This window comes from Vigna unguiculata, chromosome 6, assembly GCF_037176805.1.
Source record: "Vigna unguiculata cultivar grain cowpea cultivar isolate G323 ecotype 2 chromosome 6, ASM3717680v1, whole genome shotgun sequence".
In the NCBI taxonomy this organism is placed as follows: Eukaryota; Viridiplantae; Streptophyta; class Magnoliopsida; order Fabales; family Fabaceae; genus Vigna; species Vigna unguiculata.
Window position 1 is genome coordinate 39,174,621 of NC_140797.1, and position 23,546 is coordinate 39,198,166.

At 31.3% G+C, this 23,546-nt stretch overlaps 2 protein-coding genes across 5 annotated transcripts; both read left to right on the forward strand.

Annotated features, from left to right (window-relative positions):
- The first annotated feature begins 3,516 nt into the window (after positions 1 to 3,516).
- LOC114187394 (trihelix transcription factor GTL2-like) lies at positions 3,517 to 5,885 on the forward strand. The gene is made up of 2 exons (XM_028075644.2): positions 3,517 to 4,009; positions 4,394 to 5,885. The coding sequence occupies exons 1-2, from the start codon at positions 3,666 to 3,668 to the stop codon at positions 5,757 to 5,759; spliced, it is 1,710 nt and encodes a 569-aa protein (XP_027931445.1). The 5' UTR covers positions 3,517 to 3,665; the 3' UTR covers positions 5,760 to 5,885.
- Positions 5,886 to 17,095: 11,210 nt separating this feature from the next.
- LOC114188684 (serine/threonine-protein kinase Nek2-like) lies at positions 17,096 to 23,466 on the forward strand. Of its 4 annotated transcripts, XM_028077279.2 has the most exons (16): positions 17,096 to 17,382; positions 17,478 to 17,570; positions 17,995 to 18,109; positions 18,199 to 18,265; positions 18,579 to 18,644; positions 19,082 to 19,128; positions 19,249 to 19,294; positions 19,437 to 19,517; positions 19,615 to 19,657; positions 19,743 to 19,792; positions 19,875 to 19,956; positions 20,031 to 20,080; positions 20,656 to 20,729; positions 20,978 to 21,029; positions 21,983 to 22,429; positions 22,615 to 23,466. In XM_028077279.2, the coding sequence occupies exons 3-16, from the start codon at positions 18,024 to 18,026 to the stop codon at positions 23,287 to 23,289; spliced, it is 1,866 nt and encodes a 621-aa protein (XP_027933080.1). In that variant the 5' UTR covers positions 17,096 to 17,382; positions 17,478 to 17,570; positions 17,995 to 18,023; the 3' UTR covers positions 23,290 to 23,466. The 4 variants fall into 4 exon arrangements, with proteins under 4 accessions (XP_027933080.1, XP_027933081.1, XP_027933078.1 ...); XM_028077280.2 differs by lacking the exon at positions 17,478 to 17,570 and having other exon boundaries at positions 17,972 to 18,109; XM_028077277.2 differs by lacking the exon at positions 17,478 to 17,570.
- The last annotated feature ends 80 nt before the right edge of the window (positions 23,467 to 23,546 follow it).

Below are 23,546 nucleotides of genomic sequence, written 5' to 3' on the forward strand. Positions count from 1 at the left end.
GCTAATTGCATATTTCTCTTTGCATCATTTTTAAATTATCAAGCTTTGGGAGTGTTTAATGCATCAATTGAAGTGTTAAATGTCTTTTAGACCCTCTAATGGAAAAACATCTTTACACAATTTTTCTGAAGAATTTACAGTCTCAAAAACCTATATTCTACTTGTTAAGAGGGTATTTAGATTTTAAAGATAAAAATACTTTTGAAATAATGACATTAATCGAGTTTAAGAAAATTAAAGTTCAATTATATTTGAATTCATCAAATACATACTTTTTTTCTTATATAATGAATTAAGAGGAGTATATGTTAATGTTAGCATTATTAATTGATATTAGGACCTATAAATATACTAAAAAAGTGTTAAGGATTCAGACAGTAATGGGAGAGAAGAGAAGAAGAAATAAGAGAAAATGATGTAAATGTTTCATACAAGACGATTTTAGAAAGTATTTGAATAAATTATACTAATTCTAACACATTCTTTTAATTCATATTTATTATTTCTATAAATTTATTGAATTCTTAGTGAGTTCAGATTTTTTACTGGTTTTGTTGTGTTATCTTTTGCCGAGAATTAAAAAATATTGTGTTAATATTTTAAATATTTTTTTAATATATTTTAAAACGTTAAAATTAGTGGTAATAAATATATTATGAAGACATAATAAAAAAATAACACAGTAAAATTTAGTAGAGAATCCAAATTCATTACTAGTTAGTTTAATTGTTCATTGATTATCAACAAACAATTGCACATTTTTTTTCACCATCGACACTCAATTAAAATCAAAAAGAAAAAAATAATAGAAACTAATATATATTATCTTATATATGTGTAAAATTGTACATATAGGTAAATATGTACATATCTTATAGGTTGATCTTACCGAATATCAACATTAATTATACTAATTATGAAAAAATAAACTTATTTAATATCATTAGTAATAAAAATTATGTTGGAAAATCTGAAACTATCAATTGCATGTTTAATTTTATTTGGAAAACATCCAAAATCAATTCATACTAATAAATGGTTAGGAAACATCCAAAACCAATTTCTAAAATCAATTATAGATGAAAAATTCACATTTTAAAAGTTAACTCTTTCTACTTTTTTTCATCAACCAAAATTATTTTTTTCACATTAAATATAATCGATTTTCTTAAAGTATTTCCGACCACATCCCCAAATTTACTCTCTATTGAATTGGAGTACAGTTGAGAGAAAATCAACTTCAAAATTAACGAGTCTAATAATTTAAAAAGGGAGCGAAAAAGAAGGAAAAATATTAGTAAAAGATAAAATAAGAGGTGTATATATATATCAATTATATTTTTCATTTAATAGAAATTATAACTGGCAGAAACCTAAATAAAAATTGTAAAAGAGTAATTAAAGCTACGTACCTTTATCAAAAAAATGTGTCAGGTTGAACCCATCCTATTCTGATCCTACTTTGGATTTTGTTGGGTTGAGTGGACCAACTTAAGCATTCTCCCAGGTTACAAAATCAAACTCATTTTACCAAATTTGGAAGGTTACCTCAACTAACTCCTCCAATTTAACTCTTAATTAACCACAATTAACCTAAAAAGAGAAAAAGAAAAAAAAAAGAAAAAACACAAGAGGAGACTCTCCAACATTATTGGACAGATCGAAACTGCAATTAAAAAATGATGAAAAGGTTTTTCACGAAACAAGAAAAATGGTGATAACAGCATTGAAAGCAGGTTGATGAAAAGGGTAATATTTTTTCTTTTGGAACTTAAATGTGGATTGTGTAAGAGTAATTGCGAGGTGGTGGTGATTCACAACACAAGTGTTGAATATATAGTGACAACACAGGAGATGCATATGGTGCAATGTTTATGTAAGGAGAGAGGGTCCCACCTTGTCTTTTTGTATATCAGGCTCCTTTGGGGGCCCCCCTCTTCCGGGGCCAGACACTGACTCAACCAGACATCTGTTATGTTTCATTTTTACATCATTTTTTATTTGTTTAACTCTTACAATAATGTCATGTCTGCATCGATTTTCCCCCACACTATCAATTTACCACCATTTTCCTTTTCTTTAACTCAACCAAAACAAATCCTTTCATTAGAATTTAAGGTAGGTTTAAATATTTATATCGGGTGTATGCAAGTAATATATATATATATATATATATATATATATATATATATATATATATATATATATATATATATAAATAATTTATCAATAATTTTATATTTGAGTCAATTTGTAATGTTGAAGTTAATGAAAATTTTATCGGACAAAATTGATATTGGAAGATTGAATTAAGTTTAAAGTATACTTCTTAAAATAATATTAGAATGTCGAATTACAGTTTATCATAATAAAATTTGTTGTTTGTTAGGTTTAATGTTATTGTTACTATGATATCATTGATTAATATATCGTTCTACACACATAATTTTTATATGCCTAAATAATATGAAAGAGTGTATTAAAAGTTTTACACATCAAGTATAGATAAAACGAATTATGAATTAAATTTTATTATATCAAAATTTATTATTTGTTAGATTTATTATTTTTTATATTATCAGACTATTTATTAATGTATAGTTTTACACACACATCAATGACATGATAAAAATATATTGAAAGTTTCATATTAAATATAGATAAGACTAATTTGTAATATATATATATATATATATATATATAGATGTGAATCTCAATTTTGTAGGTTTTAATTAAATTTCAACACCATTTCTTAATAATTAATGTCAAATTAACCGTAACTTAAAGAATTATAAAATTTGCTAATATTTGTATGAAAAAATATTAAATTAAAAGAAATATATATGTAATTTATTATATAAACTTGTAAATTTATTATTTTAAAATTAAAAAATAAAAATAACATTGTAATTTATTTAGTAATAATATTTTTTTTAATTTGTGTACTTAAAAAGAAAAAGGTGAGGAGTATTAGATGGCATGGCATGCAAAAGAAACAATTTGTTGCATAAGCTTTTCTCCCATCCCATGTGCTCTTGGGCGTGTTCAGTGAGGGTGTGCAAGCGTCCACTCCACAGTAAGCGCTTGCACGTGCTGGCTGCTGTTCCTGTACGACGCCACTGTATTCCTTTGTACCAACTCAAGATTCCCATCCTTAAATCATTGGTCCCACTCTCTGCTTCTTTTCACGTGTCCTGCCATCCCTATGCCGTTAATTACACACCCTCACCTACTCCCACTCTCACTCCCCCGCGCGTCCACATCAATCCTTCGCATTAACCCATTACTTACATCCCCGCCTCACAAAATATTGCAAAAGTTTGAATATACCTTGTATGGCAACGTGGTTGGATTGACTTCTCCAAGGTCTCACATTATTTAATTGCGTAAAATACTATGGTTTTGAAGGTGGCCGGTGACTTCACTTTCTCCTAAAAGAGTGTCGGGGCCATCTTTTTCCTTTTCATGCAAGGACAATCTCCTTGATAAACGCGAGCGAGAAAGAGAAAGAGAAAGAGAAAGAGAGAAAAGAGAGTGTTTTGTTTTGTGTTGTAGCAAGCAATGTTGTTGTGGTGGTGATTCACAGCGAGGTGGAGGAGGAGAAAGAAAGGAAGAAAGAGAAGAGAGGTAAAGGTTTCGTTTCGCATTCCAACACAAACACCAACATGTTCGATGGAGTATCAGACCAGTTCCACCAATTCATAGCACCAAGGACCACTCTTCCTCTTCACTTGTCTTTCCCTCTTCATGCCTCTTCAACTTCCCCAACTACTTTTCTACCCTTTGATCCCTATAACCCTTCTCAATCTCAATTCCAAACCAATCTCTTCCACCCCTCATTGCACCCTCCTTCTTCCCCCACCCACAAACACAAGCTTCCTTCAATCCACCAAACACAATTACCAGACCTAACCGATTCCTGGACCAACGATGAACTGCTTGCACTTTTCCGAATCAGATCTACCATGGAGAATTGGTTCCCGGAGCACACATGGGACCATGTCTCAAGGTACCTATATGTTCCATTGCATTACATAACATTATAGTACATGCTTTCAATTAAACCACACTGTTATCTTTTAATTCACTCACTGTTTCTCGAGCAAGTAAACTCAGACTAATGATCTGGGGGAATGGGAAATTAATGAGTTAGACAGAGTTTACATCACACATGTTAATTACACTCATGTGGTACACAAATTAACGCACACGTGCACCAATCAGCGACCAGCTATAGTACTTTGGCTCGCACGCTGACACAGCACGGTAAGACACAGAGCCCGAGAGAAAGATATATATAAGCCATGGACGAATGAAAACCAAGCAGATAAGTGAAATAACGAAAATGCTTATGTTGTGGGTTTTGGATTTTTTGTGTTTATGATGTGTGCAGGAAGCTGGCAGAGCTTGGGTTTAAGAAGAGTGCCGAGAAGTGCAAGGAGAAGTTCGAAGATGAGAGTGGATATTTCGACAACATTAGCAACTTCGGCAAGAGCAATTACCGGTTCCTTAGCGAGCTGGAGGAGCTTTGTCAAAACCCTGATTCGGGTGGTGGTGACGGTGATGATGCAACTGTGAGGAGTGAAAAGACCCTCCTCCACCTTGGAGGAGACAACATGGGCCATGGACATGGACAATGTGATGGAACAGAAGACAAGGTTGTTGTGGCTGAAAAGTCAAAGGAGCGGAAGAGGAAGAGGCGTGACAGGTTCGAAATGTTCAAGGGTTTTTGCGAGAGTGTGGTGAACAAGATGATGGCTCAACAGGAAGAGATTCACAACAGGCTCCTCGAGGACATGGTGAAGAGGGACCAAGAGAAGTTAGCCAGAGAGGAAGCATGGAAGAAGCAAGAGATGGAGAGGATGAACAAGGAGCTTGACATCATGGCACAGGAACAAGCTATTGCCGGAGACAGACATGCCATTATAATCGAATTCTTAAAGAAATGTGCAAAAACAGCAGCAACAACATCAGCAACTTCACCATCTCCTTCCAGTCTTCCAAATCGTTCACTATTGCACTCACTAAACCCTAATAGTCCTTCCAATGAAGACAACAATCTTGATCCAACACCACCTTCTCCTGAAACGCTTCTGAACCATGATCAAACTAAGTTAAGACCAGAAAACCCTAATTCGAGTGAGACATTATTATTACAAGTTCCTTCTTCCTCCAATTCTTCTCCAAATCCCCACAACCCTAGTTCTTCCCTCAACAGCCATAACAATAATATTATCCCGTTATTAGAATCAAACTCAGTTTCCACATACAAAACAACCTCAACAACCCCACAAGCCAGCACTGAGAACTCCAAGGATGATGTTGGGAGAAGATGGCCGAGAGATGAAGTGCTGGCACTGATAAACCTGAGATGCACGAGTGTAAGCAACAACAACAGTGAAGAAAAAGAAGGAAACAAGGGTCCTCTGTGGGAGAGAATCTCGCAAGGGATGTCAGAGCTGGGATACAAAAGAAGCGCAAAGAGATGCAAAGAGAAGTGGGAGAACATAAACAAGTACTTCAGAAAAACTAAGGATGTTAACAAGAAAAGGTCCCTTAATTCTAGGACCTGTCCCTATTTCCATCAACTGAGTTGCTTGTATGGTCAGGGAAAAATTGTGGCAGCACAATCGGAAAGAGAAGGAAACTACATGAATCCAACCGCGAATTCCGGCCAAGTGCCACCGGATTTTGGTGTCGATGATGAAGATGAGTCTTCTCATGTGGGGTCTGGTGGTTTGGATCATTATGCATGTTAATTTCATCATGCAGGTCAGAAAACTTTGAAATTATTAAGTAATAATACCTTCTTCTTTGGGTCGTGATTAATTACTTTCAAATTCATTAATTTGCCCATTTTATAATAAGTTCCACTATTTTCCTTATTTTTTTTCTTTGTGTTGGGGGAATTGAATATGTATATTTTGAATTTTGGTTGGCACCGACAGCTTGAAGAAGTAGAACAATGTTTCTCTTCTATGGAAGACTTTTTTTAATGGCACTCACTTCAATTTAATTAGATCTTCTTTTGATGAGATTGATGTTTCATGCATGTATTAATTCACCTATGCCTATTAATTGGGAACACACTGACCCCAGGAAAAGAGAGGGCTGGGGATGAGACATTCTTAAGAATAATATTTTATTTTGTACAAAATATTTATTACCTTTTTCTTCAGTTTTTATTTAAAATTTATTATAAGAATAAATTAGATAAAAAAATGTGTGATGCTGTTTTCCAGATTTAATGTTGTAATCATAAAGTCTTGGTACTTTTGAAATGTAATGGGATGGGAATTAATTGTAAAAAAAGCTACAGAAATTATCAGTGTTTTCATCCCAAAAAATAAGGGGGTGGGGGAGTTATAAGTTATTGCTAGCTTGCATGATGATGAATTTTTGCGTTAATAATGGTAACCGTTATATGAAATAAAAAGTTATGTGAAAAAAAAAATATTACGACTAATTTATTCTTTTCTTATTAATTTAGCGGATATGTGCAATGAGATCTTATTAATAAGAGAATATTTTGCAAGGTGAATTTGGATATTTGAGTTCGTGCTCTTAAATGTTGAATATTCTCTTTCCAAAGGTAATGCTTTTAATTTTGAGACCATTATAAAAGAAAAATTAACTTATGATGCATCATCTTATTTTATAGATATAATGTTCAGAATTTAAAAGGAAATGTAAATTAGAATAAATTATAATAGTAAAATTGTTTATTTAAATAGAAAAAATATTATTGATTTAACTCCTTAGTCGAAGTGTATAAAGAAGTCAAATTTTAAGAATAAAATAAATTATGTTGGCATTCCCTATTTTAGATAATATGTATGTTTTTCTAATACTTTTGTTTATAAAATTATGATTTTTTTGTTAAATTAAAAATGTCAAATTTAAACTTAATTTTTATATCATGTGAAAGAATAAACAATTTAATAAACAAATATTCAATATAAGTGGTTTCTAAAATTTAAGTTGAACTAACATTTTACTTTAATACAAGTGGTAGTGTTCTATTTATATTCAATGAAATGATTATAGTCTAAAATTTTATTATATCACTTGAATATGAAATAAATTATAAAAATTATAAAAAATTTGTATTATTTATCGTCACTTTCATCTATATATGATCAGATCACCAATATGACAGATCTAAAATATAGTCATATATACATAGTATACAATTATTCAAAATACTTCCATTTTACCTATATATACATAAATTAATATTATATTATAGATTGATATTATTTATTTATTTTTTATTCTATTATACTAAAACCAAATTGCATATAATTATTTTTGCGTGCAATTTTAAAAAATATATATACATAAAACAAAATTTGTAGGTAATGTTTTGTCAATTCATCACATAGCATTCAAATGCAACAAATATCCACGTCGTACATTTTGATTGATCATTATCAATGGTTCACATCTTCAAAATCATCCCTGTTAAACCGTTGACTTCTTCGCTTTAATCTGCAATATTATTTCATTATTTCTAGATTTTTAGGAAGGTAATTGTGTGTTAACCTACTTTAATTTGGAGCTTAACCATTGCTTATTTCTTTGCTCACAAGCACACTCAAATTATTTGAATTTTGGATATATTTTATAATTGAAAAGAGAATCTATGCTAAACTTTTACCTTTTAGTAAATAGACACCATAAAATTGCCTTTTATTTTTTACTTATAAGTATTTAAACTTTTGTTATTATTTCAATCAAACATTGTGTTAACTTGACGTTAAATTCGCTTTAGAAAAACTTGCTGTCAACATTTAACAGAATCAATTTGCACCACTAGTTGAATTAAATATTTTTTATTTTATTTTTTGTTTAACTAAAATATTAAAAACAAATTGTAAGGTACACGAGGAGTCCTCATTGTTGTTTTGCTAACATTGTCCTTTGGTTCCTAACAAAAATAATTTGTCTCCAACAACCTATTCAGTATTTGTAACAGTTGGTGTATAGTGTTGATTTGTCACAACCAATTATAATAGATGTAAGAAAATTACTGTAGAAGAAAGAGGCACTTTGGCAACACCTTGTTTATATTTGTCAGGTTTTATATATATAAGTAACTTTTTCATCACTTTTTTTTACACACATTTCATTTTTATCATTCTTAAACTGATTCCTAAACTAATATAAATCTCCCATAAGAGCTATAAAAACATTAGTAATAAAAAAATATTTATTATTAATGCTATTATTATTGAAATGATTGAGGACTAAAATTCATGAAAACCTAGAAAAGAAAATGAAATGGAAACAGAAAGAAATAGTTGCAGTGATTATGATAAAAAGGTTTCAAAGGAATGGTATATTTCATATCAGAGTGGTTCTGGCCCCACACTTCTCTGCATAACACATAGACACAAACACACTCATTCATTTTTCACTGTCACACACTGCCACCTGCATCATGCATCATGCATGCCCATGTGCTCCTCTGCATCTCTTCTCTTTTCTATTATACAAATTTCACTTTCAGTAGACTCACACGTGCGCCCTGTGGACTCTTATTACTAACACTACTTCATTATTTGACTTTTAACCACACCAGTCAAATAAGAGTATCAGGCCACCCCATCCAAATAAACCCTTGGGCCTTATTCTAAATATTCGGCCCATAATATATACCCTGAAAGGCCTACGCACTCTAAGAAATTTTTTCATAAAAGTATTTCGACTTTTACTTCCTGCACTTCCACAATTTATTCACACACCTCCTCAAATTTTCAAAATGTTTTATCCTGGCTCTCCGATTACATATTAACAAGTTTTCCAGAATTTTTGAAACAAAATATTTCAAACAAGATTTCCATAATTTAATTTTCAGAACAGAATTTTTGAAACACTTGATATACATTCTGAAACAAGTTTTTCGGAATGAAATTATCGGAACAAACTTTTCAGAATGCATATAATGTGTTCTAAGCTTTTCAGAATTCATGAAATATGTTAGAGTTTGAGCGTGTTTTTTTTTCTTGCATTTTCTTCCTCTACAACGTTCTTTTTCCTTTTTTTTTTTTATTTCTTACTCTAGTAGTGGTGATGATGAAAGCGATGGTGTCAGTGGTGATATGGTTGAGTGGTGAAAAATATTTGAATTTTTTTTTTCTTAAAATGTAGTGAGTTGGTATCTGCGAGAGTACATAAGCAATAGGAAATATTTTTATCAACAAAAAATCAAGAAAAATAAATAAATAAGAATATATTTTGTATATAATGATGTATCACCAATTTTTTGTGTTCCAGGTACAATGTAACTTTCTTGCGGTGTAGGAAAGTTATGGGTATTTATTTTAGTAGCCATAATAATAATTATTATTATTGTTTGTACAAAGTTGAGTATTATTCTTTGATTATTTGGTTTTGTCAGTTTTCATGTTATCGATTTTTTCGGAATATGACTGCATAAGGTAGTCTAAAGTTTAAGACAAAATATGGGTCTGAATTGAGATTGCAATAAATGGTGATCAAAAGATCACAACTACCTTATTTGACCTATTATTTATTGTGTCCTTAGTGGACTTTTACCTTTTGACAGGCATAATCATGGTCCAATCATTATATACTCTTCATTACGGGGACTAATCGAGATTATTACGGTGTTTTTTCAACTTCAGTTGTCAAATCTTGCTAACACACTTGCATAGGCGAGCATATTGATATACATTAATGTAGTAATGTGCTTGGTCCCAACAACTCATGTATTATCGGTATCGACATATTAATGAGTAATCAGTTGTACATGTACACTGGCTCCCAAGTTTGAGTGTCCAATAAATGCTTATACGAGGTGTTTTGCAAAAAAATATCATTATTTGAGTTCAACCTCTCGACTACCGTAGTTTCGCTATATGCATACTAGGCTTGAGATCACGTGACACGTATAATGGTGCTCAAATCGTAACTCCTTGAAAATGGAGCCATTGTTGTTTTGTCAAGGTTGATGTGATATGTCACGTGATCTCCATTGTTGGTTAGAGTTTGATGCTATGGCTGGGATTTAGTGGCATTTGGGTTTCCCCTTCTCAAGGTTTCCAAAATTTGGGGGCGAAGATGTGATCGACTTGACTAGTCTTGACTTGGTGCGTAATTATTCTTTTGTGCATGGGCAGCGTTGATAGACCCTATAGGTTTATGTTGAGTGTGCACATACAAGGAATGACTCGACTTCTCTATCTTGTTCTTCATACACAATTTTTTAGCCAAGGAAGGGCTTCGATTTCTGTAATGCTTCTCCTCTTGAGAGTCTTATGCTTTCTTCTCAACTTTATAAGCATAACATTGTGGTTCATTTGTTCATATTCTTCCCCTCTTGACCCGCTATTGCTAGTCATCTTTTGGGTAGTTACCATAAAGATCAGTGTCATACTCGACCCTATAGTGGAGCCATAATGTTGTACAAAGTAGAGTATCACCCTTTGATTCCTTACTTCTTATTGGTCCTATTGGTTTTCTTGAACTCTTCAGAGTGTACTTGAACAAAGTGTTTGACTGATGAAAATACATACCTCTTGGGAAGCCCAAGCCTAACATCAAATAGGGTAAGCTAGGGAGTGAGTGTTGGTAACCATATATCGAACTCTAAGTCCATGGTGTTTCTTGCCCAATTAAAAACACTTTAAGCTTGAACTTGATTGTTTTGTTACTCTTGTAGTAGGGTGTTATGAGATTTGGGTTAAATTGTTGTGTTAGATAGTGTGGGTATACTTGGGGTTAAAGGGCATGAGAGAGTAGTCTATGTGTTGTATAAATTTTCAGATAGTGTTATTCTCTAGTTATCATTAGACAATGGTTATGGTTTTTCTCCAGATTTGGGATTTGCATGTTATATTGTTGTGTTCTTTATTTTTATTTTATTTCACTGTTAGTTAAGTGATTCTCGAGGACAAAACGATAATACTTTTAATTGATAATGAGTTTTTTTGTATTCCAACGTACTAATACTCAAATCAATCATTGGTCTGAATTAAGGTTGTAATAAATGTTGGTAAAAAAATCATAATTACCTTACTTAAACCATTTATTTATAGTGACTCTCGTCCACTCTTACCTTTCGACAGGTCTAATTATAATCCAATCATCCAATAATCTTCATTAAGAGAGCAAAGAAGATTATTACTTTAAGGCTTAAATACCTTTTTGTTCTTCATTTTCGTAGTATTTGTTGCGGATGGTCCTCATTTTGGCAGAATGTTTAAAATGGTTCTCATTTTTATCGAATGTTTAAAATGGTCCTCATTTTCACAATTCGTGTTTTATTTGGTCTTTTTTCTGTAACGTCGTTTAAATCATTAACAGAACATTGTACAGGTGGTACGGTTTGTATTAGGGTGTGTTACGTGTACTATACATATGACTAATTAACGTTAATTTTTCAATTTAGGGGAAATTTTGCAATTAGGGAAATTTCTTCATCTTCGTCTTTCTTGAGCTCGGATTTGCAGAGGAAGCAGCTAATACTTGTCATTTCATCATTGGATTGCAGTTGCGCTCTTCATTTCAATTTTCCAGTTAATCATCATCAACGAGGTAAGTGGGTTTAGGGTTTTCTGGGTTGTGTTTGCTCGTGGGTTAGAATTTTCGTAACGATTGTTGAGATGTTCTGCATGGTTTCTAAATTACTTCCATGATGGCTATTTTTTAAAAGGAAAATACGGAGGTGAGTTGTTGAGTGTTGTGGGTAGAGATACTAATGATCAGTTACTGCCCTTAGCGTATGCTGTTGTGGAAGTTGAAAACAAAGAAACTTGGACATGGTTCTTGGAATTGCTTAATGGTGATCTTGGAGGTATTGACGTGTGTGGGACAATGACCTTTATGTCTGACCAACAAAAGGTATGTTTAATATATGTTCAATTTATTAATTTTTGTTTAATGTTGTAAGTACTAATAATCTTATCATTGCACAGGGATTAATGTTTGTCATTCAGGACCTATTATGCACTGCTGAGCGCAGGTTTTGCATGAGACATCTGTATGCAAATTTCAGAAAAAGATTCTCTGACCAAAAGTTAAAGAAAAGATACTCATGTGGAAGACTGCTAGGAGCATAATGAATGTGGATGCTCAACATTGCAGCTGTAGGAAATGACTTCTGATTATTATCCCTTGCTGTCATGCTATTGTAGCAATGAATTTCATCAATGTCAATGTTGAGGACTTCATACCAATCATTGATGTAGTGCATTTTGATGAGGATGAATTAATGTTATGAATTTAACTTCTTCCAGACTTAGATCAATTTAATTTTTCCCAAGCTTAGATCAATATCACTTACTTCAATGCTCAAATTAAGATGTCATTTTGAACATGTTGGGACTAATATCAACATAATCAAACTAATTCATTTCTTCATTTAACAATAGTAAAAAACATATTGGACTTTAAAAGATTACACACAATAACAGACGAATAATACAATAACAACACAAGTGAACCTTATTACTAATTGCAATCTCTTCTCAGCAACCTTCAATGACTTCTCCAAGTCATTAATCTACCCTCGTTTGTGTCATGATGATGACATCCTTTTCATCAACCCCACCATTTGAAAAAGTTGTAACCCACATTATTGGAACCACCACTCTGTAAATCAATAAACCAAAAATTAAAACTAATTTATTATTATCAAAAAATAAAAACAGATTGTACCCAAAATTTTCTACCAATATTCTTTGGAGTTATTGTCATCCTCAAAGTTGCTATCTCTCTGCAGCTACAAATCGGGGTTAATCAATTTCTCGTTGAACCACCAACAGTGCACGAAGTGATACAACACGGTTGTCTCCAACGATTACAACCAGAGGTAAAGGAAGAAGATTGAGACCATAACATACCTATATAATGGGATTGCAGGCCAACAACACCAATTGAGAATGGAGGAACAAGATTGCCAAAACTCACCCACTGTCCAAATATTCCTTACCAAAATCATAGCTCACTTATTTATCCCCAAATATCTAATTACTATACATGTACAAGTACAATACACGTAACACACCCTAATACAAATCGTGCCACATGTATAATGTTATGTTAATGATTTAAACAGCGTTACCGAAAAGGACCAAATAAAACACGAATTGCGAAAATGAGGACCATTTTAAACATTCGGTAAAAATGATGACCATTTTAAACATTCTATCAAAATGAGGATCATCCGCAACAAACACTACAAAAATAGGACCAAAAATATATTTAAACCTTACTTTAATTATAATGTTTAGTTGAGTCCTCGACTTTAATTGTTTGTTCTTGCTAACACATTTGCATAAACAAGTACAGGTATACATAAATGTAGTAATATGCTCTTTTCCGACAACTCATATAGTCTCTCACACCAAATTGTTAACAAGTAATAGGTCGTACCGTACAATAATAAATAAGATAAATAAATAATTTATCATATCCGATTATGGGAAACACATTTTCGTAGATCGTTCTTCACCGTCTTTAGATTTGGTTTTATCTTGTTTCACAATCTTCCAAAATGTTTCTTCTTTCCTTGAACTCGCGGTTTCGGTTCAACCTTAAAAAAAAAAAAAAGCTGTTGCATTTTTTAACATCCTTTAAGTCTTTTCTTAATTATGTTCATATTTCGTATACACTATTTATAATTTTTTATTTGCTTTTCCAGAAAAAAAAAAGTTTGATTCGCAATTTTTGATAATATAAATATTCTATTATAATAGAAAAGGACAGAAATTATAGAAGCTAGAGACTCGATCGTTGTAGAGGCCATTTTGTTCTATATAAAACATTTATATTATTTTATTCCACCTCAAATCTCGTAAAATATATGTGCAAATTAATTGAAGAGAAGCAAATTATTTGTTGCATTCTTATAGTAAAGATGTTGACTCGATGGAATGCCTGAATGAGACAGGCATTACAAATAATCATTATTTATATTTATTGAAGTAGGTAATGTGTCCACTATCTTTTGTTTGCTGTAAATTATATATTTATTTATTATTATTATTATTTTATTTAATGGCTAATATATTACTTTTTTCAATGAGACATGGCATGGATTCGTTATCTATTCCATCTTTCCTTTAACTTTCTTTTATTTTTATCATCTGATTAGATTTGTGTCTCTTTAACATTTTTGTGATGTGTTCATTTATTTTATGTTGAGAAATTAACTATAAACAAGTTATAGTTAAGCATATAAAATAAATCAATTCACCTATTAAAGATATTGACTTAAAATAAATTAATAGAATTATACTTCTAGAAAATAGATTCATCGTGACAAATTATACTATTAAGTTGGAAGCATTAGATTATGTTGGTAAGGTGAGTAACTCATTCTCAATTTTAAATTAGAAGTTTAGTTTCATTTATTTGATAAAATGGATTTATAAGATGTGAACAATCAAAGTAGTCTACCATGACCTTAATATCAAGGTTAAAATATTTTTTTTGTCTTTTTTTATTGAAATTATTTTATGTGATTTCTTTTTTTTATTCAATTAAATTTTAATTTTTGTTAAAACACGTATTTTACATCAGTATAAATTACTTAAAAAAATTTGTTATTTGTTTATTTATTAAACAAATTAAAAACAGAAAAATACTGCAATTTGATAATACGAATAACCTGATCGAATTGTTTTAACAAATATTGAAACTTAATTAAATAGTAAAATGAAATAAGAGAGGGATCACATTTAATGATTTCTACAAAATTTATGACAAAAAACCATTTTAGTTTAATATTAATGTTGAAACATAATTAAATTATAATTAAGCACATAACATATTAAGCCCTACTTAACCTTTCTTTACTTGTATGAATTATGACAAGTCCACTACTCCATTAAAAAATAATATAAATAAGTGAATACTTAAAAGTAAATTTAAGTGTATATTTTTCTGTGAATATGAATTTGAAGAAGAGTAACCAAATAAATTTGAGGATAAAATTTATGTGTTTAAGGAAGTTGGAAGTGGAAATGAGTGAATTTAAGAATAAAATTTGTAAAAAATTTTACAAATATAATTTGTCTTAATATATTAAAATATAAGATTACTTTTAATTATTATTATCTTCTTGCTCACAAGACTATGGAAAAGAGCACCGTTCACAATAAATTCGTCCATTTGTTTTTCTGTGAATATTTAATTCTTAGAAAATAACACAGCCAAAACTTTTCTAAATTTAATTTATCCTCTCAAGAATGAATTCATAATTAAACATTAATTTGAATATCAAAATATATTTATAGACACACCACTCCAAAAATTGAAAACCAAAACCGAGATCATAGAAAAAGATAGAGAAAAAACAACCTACAACCAAAATAAACAAGAAGAGACCTTAAACTAAAAAAAGAAACACAATATCAAATAAGACATCACATAAAGTGATTTTCTTTATTTATAACTTAAAAACTAGACGATAAACTTATATTTTTTTTATAGATATTCAACTTTTTATTTTTATTTAATGTAAAATTTATTCTCGCGTTTAAATTTTCAACTTGACATTTTGACCTTCAAATAAAACCGTGATACCAGAACTCCAATAGAAGCAGTGAAAACAATGTGCATCTGATATGATAATTTGAATTTTGAATGTGAGAATAAATTGACGTGAAGTTATGCGGCGGATGATAAGGTGGGTAATTGAGAAGAAGAAGAGGTTGTTAACAAATAAGTAATGAGTTGGTACAACATTTTCTTCATTATTATATTCATTCTCTTCAATTGCTTATGCTTTTCTTTACCTTTCTTTTTATTTTCTTAATCAAAGCTACAGAGCCTATAATGTTCCTTATTATTTAATACTCTCACCACAACACCTAAGCCTCTAGTGTATTTGTTTTTTTTCCCTACTTTATTACAAGAATCTTTCCCTAACTAGCCTTTTTTTTCTATGAATTTATTACAATTTCAAATTCATAACTATTTATAGATTTAATTAAGTTTAACTTTTCATTAAATTTTTATATTTTTTAACATTAAATCTTTTATGGTTATTGAATATTTGAAAAATTTTATATTTTCAATTCAATATGTGCTGTTTAATTTTTTTCATTAATGAAATGACATACTTTTTATATCTTGTCCGCGATTTTATATTATTGTTTTCATATATAAAATTATATAATTAATGTAGAAAGTATTATAATAATAAAAGTCAATCATATTTTTCATTAACTATAATATTATCTTATGTTAATCGATAAATATTACAATTTTTAATATCTAATACCTTACATAAAAGAAACAAAAGTAATAGAATAATAGTTATATCATCCATTAAAATTAAACTACAGATACTTAATTGAAAAAAAAGTAGTCCATAAAAAAACTAATATAGGCTCAATTAAAAACACATATATTTATAATAAATTTAAAACTTAATTAAGTCTTATTTACATAAAATTACCATAAATAAAAAAAGTCGCTTTTTATAAATATTAAAATTATGAAAAATAAATCTGACCAGATTATATAAAAAAAATAGTCAAATGACTTTGTTATCATGCATATATATATATATATATATATATTAAAAATTAAAAAAATAATAACTGACAAATAAAAAAAGAAAATAGAAATATTTTTATAAAAAATTATAAAAATAATTGTTAATTTAAAAAAAATTAATAAATAATTATATTTTAAAGGATAAAATTGAAATTTTAAAATGTGAAAAAGAAAATTATATTGTTCTAAATTTTAGTAGCTTGGAATCATATAATCTCAGTAATAATTCTTAACTTGTAAATCCTTGATTAGAGCATAAATCACGTTTGAAGATTTATTAACTAGTAAAAGTTGTTGACTAAGGTTTCAATTTGAGATGAGTTTGATAAAAGGTTTTAAGCTGTATTTAGCAGCTTAGAATTATATAATCTCAACTAAAATTCTTCACATGTAATTCCTTGATTAGAACTTAAATCACTTTTAAAAATTTATTAACCAGTAAAAGGTGTTGACTGAGGTTTTAAGTGGTTTGTTGCTTTCACGAACGAGCTTTAATTACTAGTGTTGGAGAGATCTGAAGTTGTATTAATGATGAATTGTTAATTATTAATTAATCACCCGAATGTTGACTCTTCTATCATTTTCGCTTCCTCTCATAATCATGAGCTTAAACCTTCATTGAATTAACCAGCTTTCATAATTTGCAATGTAAAACGTCGTTTTCTTTCTTCCAAACCAACCACGATGACGAAAGAGCTTCTGCAGCTTCCTCTGCTGCAGCTCCAACAACGGTGTCGTTTTGAACTTCCTTTGCCAATGTTGAACTTCGCATTCTCAGATTCGTCTCTTCCCTCTGCCTTTTGAATCCCTTCTATCGACCTCTCTCAACTTCTCCTTATCCCGTTTCAGGTGCACTTTGCCTTTTCTTTTTCTTCTTTTCCTTTCATTTTTGCCTCAAATGTTTCATTTCGTTTTCTCAGTTTTTATTTTTTTTATTTTTTCAGTAATTTTTTGGATTTCTCTCCATTTTCCGCGTTTGCGTTTTCGGCGCTTACTTCTATTTTGTTATTTCTGGACTCCTCTTCGAGAAATTCCTGGTCTGTAACCGCTTTTCACTGCGGAGTTCGTGAATGTAATTTGTTTAAAAAAAATAAATAAAAATAATAATAATAAATTAAGAGTGAAAAGAGGTTCAGCGTTTTTCTTAATCCTTCTGCAGTTTCTATTTCTCTAGGTTTCTCGCTAAGAATTACTATGCTGGTTAACCTTCATGCGTAAGTTAAAGTAATCGGTACTTACTTGACGGTATTGTGCACAGTATTACAATGTTGTAACCTTGTTGCATGTACAATGAGAAAGGGAGAAAGTTAAGGAGCTTCCTTTGGCATTTTAGTTAAATTCCTCCCTGTAGCGCTAGATTTCAGTGATTGACTTTGAAATTTGATTTGTGGTTTTGTATTATACTATTAGCCCTTTTTTCTTTTTAAATTTTCTTAAGGAATCGGACTTGCTTGTATCTAGGAGAGGAAAATCTGTTGCTAACTGATAACATGGAGCAGTATGAAGTGCTTGAGCAAATTGGAAAAGGCGCTTTTGGTTCTGCTCTTCTTGTGAAGCATAAGCATGAGAAGAAAAAGTGAGAATTGAACTTATGTGCATTTTTCCCTTTTAAGCATCTATATCTATTTATCTGTGCATTTTAAGTTTGTCTTTACAATTATGTAGATATGTGCTGAAGAAGATTCGCCTTGCCCGCCAAACTGAACGCTCTCGTAGGTCTGCTCACCTGGAGGTTTGTTCTTAAATTGAATTTTGAAAAATGGATTAACTTAAACATCATGTGCTGTTTTCTGTAATATCGCTTTCTGTGCCTGTGTTCTACTACATCGTTCTTGCCTTCCTGCTGTGATTTTTTTTAGGGTGTCTGCTTCGGCGAATTTCATTTTCTGTCAGGTTGAAAGAAATTTCAAACCTTTATATGAATATGGCTGTAGACTTAACAACCTATTATCTTCATACATTTGATGTGACTATGAGTCAGTATATTATTGTGAATAGGATTCAGTATATTATTAATTTTTTTTTTCTTCTTTTTCTCTGTTTAGATGGAGCTCCTCTCCAAATTAAGGAACCCATTTATTGTGGAGTATAAAGATTCATGGGTAGAAAAGGTATGTGGTTCTTGAATGGAACTTCTCTTCACCTCCTGATTTGATTTCATCATGTTAATATAAGAATGGATTCTGTTAGATGCTTTACCTATCAAGCTTCTATTGGATGATCGCAATTAAGTCTCTCGACATTTGCATTATAAAGTATTTGTAGTTTTATCTCGTGGACTTGGTGTTGTGCTGACAATTATATGTTATTTCATTTTGTTTCATTTGCCTTGATAATTTATTGGTGTCACCAATGACGGGTTAGTTTGCATCTTCAATGAAATACAGTAATGTTGGCTAAAATACTAGGTTACATAGCTATGCTATAGTTAAGATTTAAGTTTATTCTCTTGTTTGGATAATCACTTCATCTATTTTCTTTTATTATTACTGTTTGTCTTTATTGTTAATTGTTCATGGATGACTTAGTAATCTAACTTCCTCCTCAGGGTTGCTATGTATGCATTATTATTGGTTATTGTGAGGGTGGAGACATGTAAGTTTCTTTTCTCATTTTTACTAGCTTACAAGTTATGGTTATGTTTTCTTTCCCTTGGTTATTATTTAATACATTGGGTTGTTAATATTGTTTTAATATACCATTGATGAAACACAGGGCGGAAGCTATAAAGAAAGCTAGTGGTGTTATGTTCCCTGAGGAGGTTATGTCTGGTTTTTTCTTTCCTTGCAGAAATTATGAATTTTTATGTGTCTTTTCCTTTAGACATGAATATTCATCTTTGAATAAACAAGATAGTATTTATATTTGGACAATTAGAACCTAAAACGGTCTTCTATTTGCAGAAACTATGTAAATGGCTTGTTCAACTTCTTATGGCGCTTGATTACTTGCATGCGAACCATATTCTTCATCGTGATGTCAAGGTTAGCTAAAGAATCTTCTTTGCTTAGTGAGAACATTCCAATTTCCATGTAAATTCCATTAAGGAATATATTAATGAGAATTATGTATTTCTGTCAGTGTTCAAATATATTTTTGACAAAAGATCGTGACATACGCCTTGGTAAGTTATTCTATTGATCCTTTAAATAAAGCATAATTGCATATATGGTTTACAGTTTGCTTACAGATGGTCAATGATGAATCAGGTGATTTTGGACTTGCCAAAATGTTGACTTCCGATGATCTAACTTCCTCTGTAAGAAATGTTTAATCTAAGAATGAGTTAGCCTTCCTTGCAACTTTTGTATGGTCATCATAAGTACTGTCTTGTAATTTAGGTCGTCGGAACTCCAAGCTATATGTGTCCTGAACTCCTTGCTGATATACCTTATGGCTCTAAATCAGATATTTGGTCCCTTGGTAAGTACTATTTGATAAGTTTTTTTATTATCTCGTTCATTGTGTATTCATGATCTCTGAATTCGGTTATTCAGGATGTTGTATATATGAAATGACCTCGCTTAAGCCTGCATTCAAAGCATTTGTAAGTTTTCTTCTACGATCACACTTTTTTTTTTCTTTCTTTTTGTACGTTCTCTTAGAACATATTTAATATTTTATATTTTTTCGTGTAATATTACCAATTTTCTGTTTGTTATAATAAGATGCCAATGTCTGAATATCAATTTGATTGATATTGAATTGAATTTGAATCCCTTAAAGTGAGGCGTGCTGTGCACCCTAAAATATAGGAAAAATTGTGGAGTTATAACGGATGACTTAAATAAACAATTAGTTTTGTTATGCATGTGCATGTATACATACACATTATAACTATTGAGTTGTTAAAATGTACTCTATTAATTTTTCGATCAATGGTTATACCTCTGCATTTTATTCTCTAAAATATGCTTTCCTCTTTAGGCAGCCAAATCCTCTTTCTATTTTGTCATGACTTTCTTAATTGGTTATCAGCTGCATGGCTATCCATAATTACATATATCTCTCCAAAAGCTTGAAAACTACTTGCATTTACTGATTTTATATAATTTTGGAAAATATTGTTGTATTTTAAAAATATATATATATATATAATTGTCTTTCAATTGTTTCAAACAGGATATACAGGCCCTGATTAACAAAATTAATAAGTCCATAGTGGCTCCATTGCCAACAAAATATTCTGGTGCATTGTAAGTCTTTGTTCTTGTCATTTAGTTGCTATGGCCTCTACTTTTAGTTCTTAAATTGCTCTGCCATGTCTTAATGCTGTTAAATGTGGAACTTTTATTGACCTAATGCCAAAAATTGCCGTAACTAACAGCTTTAGGCAAGTCAAAGCTCACCGAAAGTGAGGTTACTTGTAAATTTATTGCAATTAATCAGTTATATTATGAACTGTACGATTGTTCTAACAATTTTTTTATTTCACTTTTGGCAGTCGTGGTCTTGTCAAAAGCATGCTGCGGAAAAATCCAGAGCTTAGACCTAGTGTACGTATAATATAAGAGTTATCCTCTGACAATGGAATAATTCTATGCAATTTAATGGTGCAGCTTTAGTGCCGTGTATCATGTTGGAGATAGGTTGGGCTGATGATGGGTTCCACATTCAAACTTCAATGATAATTTTCGTTTATATAATGACTAAATATTTATTACCTATTCTCCATTCATGTTAACATAACTTGCATTGTGCAAAAGAATAATTTTAGTTTCTTTATTAAATCAATAATAAACTTATTACTTACGTGTGCATCTTGATGAGTAAGGAAGTGCTTACACGTTTGTAAAATTTTAAATATGTCTGCAGAAATCTAAACTTCATAGTATGTGATTCTGCATTATCAGAATCAAATTTAATTTGTTTGGATAGATTTAGTGAGTCAATTGTGAAAATACTTGTCAGGTGTTCAGTGCATTCAACTTGAAAGGTCAAATGGTCATAGAACTGGTCATATTGATGTAAAACCAGTAATGAACATTTATTATTTCGTATCTTAAAAATATTTTAAATATGTTTGTGAAAATATTTATTATTTAAATAAAATTACGTTTTTATCAACATAAAGGGTGACAAATGACGTATTGATGTTATTATTTAGTCTCAAACGAGGTCAGCACAGATACGGTTATTACTGTTTTTTATTTAAATTTGGTTTACTAACTTGGTTTTTCCTAATATTAAAAAAACTAGTTTTTCTATATTGTATTAGTTTGCTTATTATATAATTGTAAAAATATATACATAACTATGCTTTAACTAGAGGAGACTGGTGAAGTGTGAATCACGTAGCACCTTTGTCAAGTCAATGACTGATCTGGCTTTTAAAACAATGCTATGTGTTTAGTGCGAAGATTGATTGTGAAGTGACATTGGTTGTGTGAAGTGGAGTTCTGTAACCATGCTTTCTTGCTTATTTTCCTTCATGTACTTTTGGATACAGGCTGCAGAACTACTCGGGAACCAACATCTTCAACCTTATGTTCGTAAGGTCCATCTCAAAATCAATAGCCCAAGGCGAAGTACTTTGCCAGGTATTTGGTCAGAATCCAACTACATGAAGAAAGCTAGATTTTTGAAGTCAGAAGATGATCATGTTTCTGTCTCTGGGTATAAGTGGCATTCTATTAGTAATGATAGGACTTTAAATCCCAGTGTATCAGGAGCGGAGGTAGATTCTCTATGCTCTACGCTAGAGATAGACTGTACTCCTGATAATTTAAATCAAAGATTTGCTAAACTTTCTATTGGAGACAATCACGATTTGAAGTCACAGCATAAGTCAGCTGTTTCGAGAACTTCTAGTAATGCCAGGATTCCTACGCTAACTACATCAAAAGCTTCTGCCACCCCGAAGAAATCAATGGTATCCTCAAAGAATCATAAGACGGTAAGGCAAGCCAGAGTCAATCAATTTTTAATGTTTGCCTTATGGTATATCATGAACAAACTTAAGCATGTGATCTCAGTTGCGTGATCTCTGTTTTACAAGGAACTACTCTTGCATGTGTAATGGTATTGTATTATTCAATTTAGAATTTTTTTTTCCTGACTTTCTGAAGTCCATGGTTGTAGCTTCCCGTTTCACACAATATGAAACAACCTGTCCATACAACTCGCAGAGCATCATTGCCGTTCCCACAAAGTTGTGCCATTCAGCTGCCTCCCCGCAGGTCCAGTACTGGTTTACTTTGCAATGTAACCTCACCCAATATTTCAGTTAACTCTCCCCGGATTGATAGGATAGCAGAATTCCCATTAGCATCATATGAAGACCAATTGTTTCCCATCAATAGATGTTCCCCAAACTCGGTACAGGGTTCCTCAGGTTCTCCTCCTTGTGGCAATGATTCAACATTGATAGACAAGTGCACAATCAAGGTATGTGACACATCCTATGTTAAGCCAGGATGTACGGATGCTTGGCAGGGAATCAAGCGCAGCATGCTCAAGAAAAACAATGAGGATAAAAGTGGGTCATCTGATCAAAATGCAACAGCTGGAGCATCAAGCCACAACTCTTCAGACTTGCACTGCCGGCAGTTTGATACTTCATCATTCCAACAAAGGGCGGAGGCATTAGAAGGTCTGCTTGAATTTAGTGCCAGATTACTGCAGCAGGAAAGGTATGGAGAACTCGGGGTTTTATTAAAACCGTTTGGGCCAGGGAAAGCTTCCCCAAGGGAAACTGCTATTTGGTTGAGCAAGAGTTTCAAGGAGAACACTTTCAGCCGAGAACAATCCACTTAAACTGCTGTAATATCTCATAGTCATGCTTGTAGAGTCATGTGTTTCATTTCACAATTTAGATAGCAATTTTTTTTATAGGTAACAACGTTTTTTCATTTACCCACTTTCTTTTCACTTACTGAGCAAATGATGTAACTCACTTTCAATCTGATGAATGACCATAGTTCTTTTCACGAATTGGTAACATAATCGATCTGAGTAATTACCTAAAATGATAAATATCTAGAAACATTTTCTAAACTTTTATTTCACTTCCT

Bases quoted from the DNA above. Each gene is read 5' to 3' on its own strand.
- LOC114187394 (XM_028075644.2), top strand. From the start codon at position 3,666: ATGTTCGATGGAGTATCAGACCAGTTCCACCAATTCATAGCACCAAGG. The intron at 4,010-4,393 runs GTACCTATATGT...TGATGTGTGCAG, and splicing joins ACATGGGACCATGTCTCAAG to GAAGCTGGCAGAGCTTGGGT.
- LOC114188684 (XM_028077279.2), top strand. From the start codon at position 18,024: ATGGAGCAGTATGAAGTGCTTGAGCAAATTGGAAAAGGCGCTTTTGGT. The intron at 19,129-19,248 runs GTAAGTTTCTTT...GATGAAACACAG, and splicing joins TATTGTGAGGGTGGAGACAT to GGCGGAAGCTATAAAGAAAG. The intron at 20,081-20,655 runs GTAAGTTTTCTT...TGTTTCAAACAG, and splicing joins AGCCTGCATTCAAAGCATTT to GATATACAGGCCCTGATTAA.